Consider the following 8,628-nt stretch of genomic DNA (forward strand, 5'->3'; position numbering starts at 1 on the left):
AGATCGTCTGTCAATTTTCTCCCCTTGCCAATCCATCTAGAATGGAACCATAAAACATGCAAGAAAAAAAAAGGGATTGAAAAATGTAATTGATAATTCAAAATATATAAAAAAATAATTAAAGTTAATTTCTAAGCCCTAATAAGACGAGTTCAAGAAAAGGGAACTGAATTTATAAATTTTTTTATGCAAAATGCTTGAGCATAGATTTTTAATACAATTTCAAACCTTGTTCATTTACCTCGAACTGTAAGTGTTCGAAAGATGCCAACTTTTTTATTGATTGATTATGGGAGATTAACGAAAGTGAAAAGATGAGGGATCTAGGGACTGTAGTGAGAAAGACAGAAGGTAAAAGCGAGATTTACAAACTTTAAGGGCAAAAACTCATGGCGGCTGCTTGTTTTTCTTTTTGTTAAGCATCTACGATGGTGCCCGGTGATATCTTTGAGTTGAGCGGGTAGGGCTTCTTAACAATGGAACAATGAGAGGCATTTATATTTTGAATCAAAATTTGGGGAAAAATTAAAAAATTGTAAATGTACCCAGTACTAAAAAAAAAATCGCGTTTTATCTTGGCGGTAGTTTTACCCGCCGAAATGAAACCTAATTACTTATTGTTTCACCAAAAATATAATTTAATTAATTTAAAAAACATAGATATAAAATTTAAGCTTGTTAATATTTTTATTATTTTTAGTTGTTATATAAATCAACTTAATTTAAAAAAAATATAGATATAAATGTAAGATTGAACTAATTTTGTGATAATCGCACACTATTTAGTATACAAATCATGAACCATCTAGTGAGTGCAGTATTATTCAAATAATTTGATTTAATTTGGAAATGTAATTATCATGCTTAAAGCATATAACTGTAAAAATAATTTAATATAACATTATTCAATATTAATTGCATTCAAATTGTAATTATCCATATTATGTACCATTATGAATTTGATTATTGTTTACCAAAATGATTTACTATGCCATAAAAGATTAAATAAAGTAATTAATTTGACATAATTTTGTATTAATTAATTTGCATAAGAGATTGTTTGTGAGTTTTATATAAAAATATCAAATATTAGATGCTTTATATTTGTCTAATATACAATTATTTTTTTGGATGGTATACAGAGAACGTATTAATATTAGCCACTAATAATAACAATAACAATATTTAAGGGGTAAGTATGATGTTTGGTATGATAATTATTCGATAGTAGGATAAACATTGCAATCATTTTTGTAGGTAGAGATTTAAGTGCATGTATGTGTATTGTGGGGTATTGGGATTGATTTCTTCCAAATATTTAGAATTGAATTGTTTTCATTATATGTTTTAGATACTTGGATTTTAATGCGATTAAAAGTTGATAAAGTTGTTTTGATAGTTTTTTAAGCAAAACATCATTACATTTATAAAGTAATATAAAAAAATAGTTTAATTGATATATAATTTATTGTAATTTATTATATTAATCTTATTAGTACATAAGTTACATTTTTTAAAGTAAAATATCATTAAATTTACAGCGTAATATTAAGAAAATAATATAATTATTATTTGTTTAAATATATTAATCAATTAATTTTAATTAATACTATTTTTTTATTAGTATGTAAGTTAAATATATTAACTATTTTTTCCATGAATTAAAAGAAAAAGGAGTATTTTCTTTTTTCTAAGTTGAGGGGGTCTTTATAGTTTTCTAATTTTAGATTGATTATCTTGATATTTACCTAAAATGAGGGAGCTGTCTGATAGTTACCATTTAATATTTGCCTCTTTTAAGCGATTAAAATGAGAGTACCGGTGGCCGGTTATTGGTTGTATTAAGAAAATAATAAAAAGAGGCGTATTTTTGGCGGATCCATAAAAAATAAGTATGGAGTATCATCGAAATACTCTTTAAATAAGATTTTATTACTTATTTAAAAGGTCACATTAATATTTAAATTTCCAAAAGATATTTTAATTAAGATTTTTTAAATAAGAATTGATTATCTCTTTTTAAATTTGATGAGTTAATTTATCTCTTTTTAATTTATATTTTATTATTTTTTATTAAAAAAATACTTTAATTATTATTAATTTTTTTTTAAAAATTAATTATATAATTAAAATAATATTAATTTATTATTATTTAAATAATTTTTTAAATAATATCATATTTTTTTATTTTTTTTATTTATCATGTAAATAAATTTATAGAATGTTTTGGAGACGCCGCTTCACAATGCGATGCTCTTAAACACTTAAACACTTACAGCTCTGCTACTTCCAGGGAAAGTCGATTTAGGGTCGGCGCGGCGGTGCTTCACAATGCGGACCAGTGTGCTGCGAATGCAATTTTGTGAATTCAAGTTCTTCGTTACTTCTTGCTTAATAGAACCGCGGCAAAAAAAAATTGTTGAAGGAAAAGTTCGGATGTTGAATAACAGCAGACGTTCCAATTCGGTTCGTACTGTAAGCCAGGGCACAATTCCTGTTTTAGCCTCGTCGAACGGCTCTGCTACTTCCACAAGGTCGGTAATTTAAGCTTTGCTTTCTGTTCTATATCTTCGTTGTAAAAAAAAAAAAGTATTATTCATTTGATATTGGGAATATTTCTCCATGCAGGAAGGATTATTCATCTGTCCGCGAACCATCAACTGTCTTCGAGGAAGAAAACCCTAATGGTGACTCTACAGGTAAAAATGGTATGTGTAGCATTAGTTAAATTACTCTATGAAATTCGTTAATCAAATATAAAAGGTGCAATTTTTTTTTCCGTGGGGTTAAATGGATCGTTAGATTGTTGTCATAAGCATTTTATATTGTTTGGTCCATTGAATCGTATAAGTTGTTGCGATGTCAAACCATGTGTGTGCCTGCTGCCTCCCCCTCCGCGAAATCTTGGCTACGTCGGTTCTTATTGCTCGCTGCAGATACCCCAATTGTTGGGATAATCATGGAATCGGATTCGGATCTTCCTGTTATGAACGATGCTGCAAGGACCTTGAGTGACTTCGGCGTACCTTATGAGGTTTCCTTTTGGAACTCTTTAATACTTTTGTTATTAATATAGTTTTTTCTTCTCAAAATTAATTCTTCATCAGTGATTGTATTTGTATGTATGTGTGTATGATATATTTTTTATAATCTCAAACGAACTATGAATTCGAATGCATATAATTAAGTTTATTTTTTTTCCAGATTAAAATATTATCACCTCATCAAAATCGCAAGGAGGCGTTGTCTTATGCATTGTCGGCTAAGGAGCGAGGCATTAAGATCATTATTGTTGGTGACGGTGTTGAAGCCCATTTATCAGGCACATTATGAATTTTTCTCCATATATACTTGATTTAGCACAAATTTCTCTCTAGAGTACATTTTTTTATTTTAGGTGTAGCTGCTGCAAATTCTCGAGTACTTGTTATTCGTGTTCCTTTATTAAGTGAAGAATTGAGTGAAGATGATGTAATAAACTCAATTCGGGTAGGCCACTCTAATAAATTTGTTTATCTTTAAATTATTTACAATCCCTACAATCTTCAATGTTTGTGAAATTTATATCATATCCCTGAAATGCACAACTAGAATCTTGAGATTCTCAAATTTTATTAGTATTTTGCTGCTTGTTGGCTTAAATCCAAAATGTATGCTTATTTCAAGCATCCATCTATAATGAAACCCAAATCAAACACTTTTTCATTTAAGTTTCCTTACCAAGTAGATACACTTATGAACCTCTTTCGGACTGCAATTGTGCTTCAAAATGCGCCGGCTGCCTTCTTAGTGACAGCACACAGCTGCATCAAAGGTCTGAGTGTGCTGATTTGCAGTGCTGATTAGCTTTTTCATAAATATTTAACATGTTGCTCTTTTGCTCTTGGACCTCTTTCATTAGCTTGGAGAAGACAAGCGCTGTGCATAAACTTCTAGGATTTTTATTGAAAAAGAAAGATCATTTTTTTTTATTTTGTGAAGTTTCCAGAGTGCCCTTAACAGTCATGGTCAGCAAAGTTTGAGGTGGGAGGAAGAATGTGTGAATAAACAATATAGATCCATAGAATTGTTACTTTTTTGAGTACTCTTATTATTTTAAGTACGTGAATGAAATTATTATATTTTGTATATACCATTTAAGATCGTATTTTTTGGTGGTTAATGGGCAATCATGGCCTTGAAATGGTTCATTTAGCTTGAAAAATAGTTGAGTAATGTAATCACTTATTACATAAATGGTTCTTGATACTTCCATCAGGCAGAATCATGCGATGCAAGCAAGTTATTGGCGTGTTATTTTTTTGAAATGACTTCTGATTTGTTCACTGTATTTATAATTATGTTATCTTTAGCTTGTCTTGAAAAACCATAGTGCTAATCTTTGTGTTTTGGTTATTCAGATGCAAAGTCATGTCCAAGTTGCATCTGTTCCAAGAAATAATGCGAAAAATGCAGCTCTATGTGCACTAAAGGTACTTGGAATTGCCGACGAGGATTTATTGGAAAGGTTGGTGTCCTCACTATGTGGTTGATAATAATGCAAGTCTGATTCAAATGCCAGACAATCCATATTAGTGTTATTTCTTTTAATATGAATCTATGTTTCAGTATAAACTAATCCTTTTTGATGAATTTTCTTTCTTTGTGTTTTTAATGTTGCACATAATTTTTGCATGCAGAATCAGAAAGTATGCGGAAGAGCAATGGTGTTTGACAATGTCTGGGAGGTTGTCTCCAATTCAATCTTGTTTCATGTAGATATTAATAATTTTAAATTTATAAGGAATTTAGTTAAATGTGTCCACCGTATAATTTTTTTTAGAATTAATTTTTAATGTAATTGGAATTGGAGAAGCCATATACTAAAGTACGAGCCCATAATTCAAGTTAATATTGAAAAAACGAAAATTACAATTTTGTGATTGTCCGGAAAGAGAGAATGCAACAAGTAATTAAACACCGCTATTAATGTCTGCTCGAAAAGATAAAATATGACAACAACAAGCACACCATTAAATATCCACTATACTTCACAAACCCACTTGAAAAATGATGGTCCGACATGCCTCTCTCCAAAGCCTACAAGAAAAATAAATAAATAAAAAATAAATTGTCATTTTACCCAAAAAAAAAAGAAAAAAAATTGTCACACTCCATCTCAAGGCACAGAAAATTCAATAATCACTTCCAGCAGTAACAATTTCAGCACCAATAATCATTTCTCAATCAGCCAAATAATTTAAAATTATCAAACAACAAGTCCAATAATCAATTCCGGCAGCAACAATTCCAGCATCAATAATCAAATCTCTTGATGCACGCACTAAATCGGTCCTCTATATACTTAATTATCTATTTATTATTTTTATCATTATTTCTTTGACAGACTACTGCCTACAGAAAGATGCCATCATTTAAATTAAAATTATCAAACAGCCAAAAGACAATTCCAGCACCAATAATCATTTCCCAATCAGCCAAAATCTCAATCAACTAATTTTACAACTCTAAAATAATCATTCCATTACCTCAAGTGCAGAACTATCAGTGATGGCAACGGAGACCTGGCCGAGGGGAGCCGTGGTCTGGCGCTTTGTGAGTGGATGAGGATGGTCGCGTGACTGTCGGTGATGGTAACGGAGACCTCGATCGCGTGATGGCGGTGGTCCGTCGTCTGTACCGGCTGTCGTATGTGAGAGAGTGCGTTTCGGTTTGCAGCTGTTGTACAAAAAGTAAAAGGCCTCAAAACGAAAGGAAAAATGAATCAAAACGAAGGAAAAATGCGTCGAAACGGTGCATTTTCAATTATTCTCAAAACGGTGCGTTTAATTGGGGGCGCGAGTCGGGGTTAAAGTCGGTCCTAAAATTTATCTGAGGGAAAAAAGGACCAACAACACAGAAACGATAACCTTACGTTGTAATGCTGTCGTTTTGTAGCATAAACGATAACCCCTAGTGTTTAAGTATCAATGCTCTTTAGTTAATCCAGTAAAGATAATTTTTGTTGCTTTCCTCTCAGGTACGTCCAACTCAAACCGAGTTAAGACTTTACGTCCAAATTCAAGATGACCTTCCAGATCAAACATTTGTTTTGTTTGGCCAAACGGCAATTTGGTAAGTTAAATAATTCAAATCATATTTCTTGATTCTGGTTATAATATGTGCTGGCTATGTATTTTGAAAATTATGCTTCACTATTGTTTTCGTGGTATATTCTACCTTTTAATTGCAAGCAAGATATACAACAATTCTTTATTATATTTTAAGTACGGGTAAAATCTCATTTAGTCCTTATATTTTGAGGTTAGTATCCGTTCAGTCCCTATATTTTTAAAAATACCTCAAAACATCCCTGCATTAAATTATTAGCACATTTCCTCTTACTTTGTTGCTTTTGGATTAATTTTTACAATATTACCCTCTTATAATATTTTTTTGGACATTAATAAAAAGAAAAAAATTAATTATCAATTTAATCTCAAAAAATAAAATAGAAACAAAATTAATATATGTTACTTTTTTGTAACACAATGCTAAGGAAATAATATATATATTTTTATTACTAATGTCCAAAAAAAAGGTAATTTAATATTTTTACAATAATTTTTTTGGGACACATGTAAACTTTTACAAAAATTAATATATATTAATTTTATTTTTAGGGTTAAATTGATAATTTATTTATTAATTTTATAAAAAGAAACATTATTGTAAGAGGGTAATATTGTAAAAGCAAGTCAAAAGAAACAAAAAGTAACAGCAGGGATGTCAATAATTTAAGGGTAGGGATATTTTGAGGCATTTTTTAAAATATAAGGACTAAATAGGTACTAATCTTAAAATATAGGGATGAAACGAGCTTTTACCCTTTTAAGTACTTGCATAATTGTAGTACCAACTGTTGTCAAATTATATAGAAAGACAAACTCGTAATTAACTTTCTATAGTAATAACCCCATTTATGCTAAAATATATATATATAGATTTTAATATTCTATGGAACAAGAATACTCATTTAAAATTTTGATAAATAATCTTTTATGTTAAAAAATTCTATTATTTTGTAGCAAATACTAGCAAATAACAGTTCCATTCTTGTGAGTTGTGATACAATAACTTACGTGATGTTTGGTTTCACTATTAGAAAAATGGACATTACTGATACTAAATTAGTGTCAGTAATTACTTTTTTTTACACTTGTTAATTGTATCAGGAATGTTCTAGTCAGAACACACTGACACTAATTTTTAGTGTCAGTGATTTTTGTGCCAGTAATTCGTATCACTATAATATCATCAAAATAATGACATGATGATGTTAGTATTCAATGATACTATTTACACATTAGTGATTTATGTGGCTACAGTATTAGGAGCACACTGACTCAATAACGTCAAAAATTACTAATGTTATTTTAAATATTTAGTGTCAGTATTTAGTAATGTTATACTGCTTTTGGTTAATAGTATATTTTTATTTTAATTACATTTTTTCTTTCTGTTTTACAACCAAAAGAAAACTCAAAATATATTAAATATATCAAATCTCGCAACACGATTCACATAATAAACATCCCAACCACATCACTTCAATTCACATAATTCAATTACACCACTGTTTAGAAAAGAAAAAAATAAGTACCAAATTCAGTTTTCGACAAGCTCTAAACAACAAAATACAAAATTAAGTTTCAACAAACATTAACCAACAAAAATAGTCACAAGAATGTCACTGAATACCCATACATGACTTCATTTTTTTTTTCCCACCGACAAGTATATAAAATCAATTAGTATACCACAAAAAATAAGTTTTAATATTTGGCAGCAAAAATAATAATAAATCACTCATATATTACCTCGTGATTGTAGGCTATAATTAACTTGGCAACATATGTTGCCCATTGACCACAAAGTCATGAAAGCTCTTTCATGGTGTACTCATCAATTCCCTTTAACTTTAATTTCAAAATAAGTTATTCACCAAAAATTAGATTGTAAACAACTTAATTATCATTCATTTAAATATGTCCGTGTGATAACCTAACAATATACTTTGAATTAAAATAATAATATTCCGGATCATCATATTCCATTACATGATCCTCCACAATCAAATGTTTAAACGCTGTGCTTATTCTCATCCGATTCTTGCAACAACATTTTTGAGTTTTTCAAAAAAAATTTCCTTTTTTACATGAACAAATGCCCAAGAAAACAAAAAAAAAAAAACAAGCAGATTTTTTTTCTCTGTAAATTATTCCATTACTAAAAGAGGTAACAAGGAAAAAAATCCAAAAAATTAACATATTGAAAGTCCATTTCAATTGCATGGCACAACATAAAATTGAAGAATTGACTGTACAAAGAACTCCTACCACATATTCTTATGAAAAGGAAATGAATCCAAACCACACAACTGAAAGCATAATTCACTGGTGTATACAAACTACATGCTGATACTCATTTACCACCAAATATTGCAGAGTTGATTACCGAAGAAGCTTCTAACATACACCGGGGCATTGAGAACTTAATCTGATTTTAATTCCAGTCCAGTCACCTTTGGGTATTTATATCTCTAATAAAAAAAGGTTTTGAAAATGTTTTAAAATTTTCTTCTATGAA

General features: G+C 29.6%; 1 protein-coding gene and 1 long non-coding RNA gene across 2 annotated transcripts; both read left to right on the forward strand.

Annotated features, from left to right (window-relative positions):
• The first annotated feature begins 2,282 nt into the window (after nucleotides 1-2,282).
• LOC18046850 (phosphoribosylaminoimidazole carboxylase) lies at nucleotides 2,283-3,333 on the forward strand. Its single transcript, XM_024187101.1, has 4 exons — nucleotides 2,283-2,534; nucleotides 2,629-2,699; nucleotides 2,937-3,034; nucleotides 3,205-3,333. The coding sequence occupies exons 1-4, from the start codon at nucleotides 2,332-2,334 to the stop codon at nucleotides 3,331-3,333; spliced, it is 501 nt and encodes a 166-aa protein (XP_024042869.1). The 5' UTR covers nucleotides 2,283-2,331.
• A 63-nt stretch (nucleotides 3,334-3,396) lies between these two features.
• LOC112100377 lies at nucleotides 3,397-4,832 on the forward strand. The gene is made up of 3 exons (XR_002906733.1): nucleotides 3,397-3,489; nucleotides 4,401-4,507; nucleotides 4,680-4,832. It is a non-coding gene; the product is annotated as an uncharacterized LOC112100377 (long non-coding RNA).
• The last annotated feature ends 3,796 nt before the right edge of the window (nucleotides 4,833-8,628 follow it).

This window comes from Citrus clementina, unplaced genomic scaffold, assembly GCF_000493195.1.
Source record: "Citrus clementina cultivar Clemenules unplaced genomic scaffold, Citrus_clementina_v1.0 scaffold_3, whole genome shotgun sequence".
In the NCBI taxonomy this organism is placed as follows: Eukaryota; Viridiplantae; Streptophyta; class Magnoliopsida; order Sapindales; family Rutaceae; genus Citrus; species Citrus x clementina.

Bases quoted from the DNA above. Each gene is read 5' to 3' on its own strand.
- LOC18046850 (XM_024187101.1), top strand. From the start codon at position 2,332: ATGCGGACCAGTGTGCTGCGAATGCAATTTTGTGAATTCAAGTTCTTC. The intron at 2,535-2,628 runs GTCGGTAATTTA...TTCTCCATGCAG, and splicing joins GGCTCTGCTACTTCCACAAG to GAAGGATTATTCATCTGTCC. The intron at 3,035-3,204 runs GTTTCCTTTTGG...TTTTTTTTCCAG, and splicing joins ACTTCGGCGTACCTTATGAG to ATTAAAATATTATCACCTCA.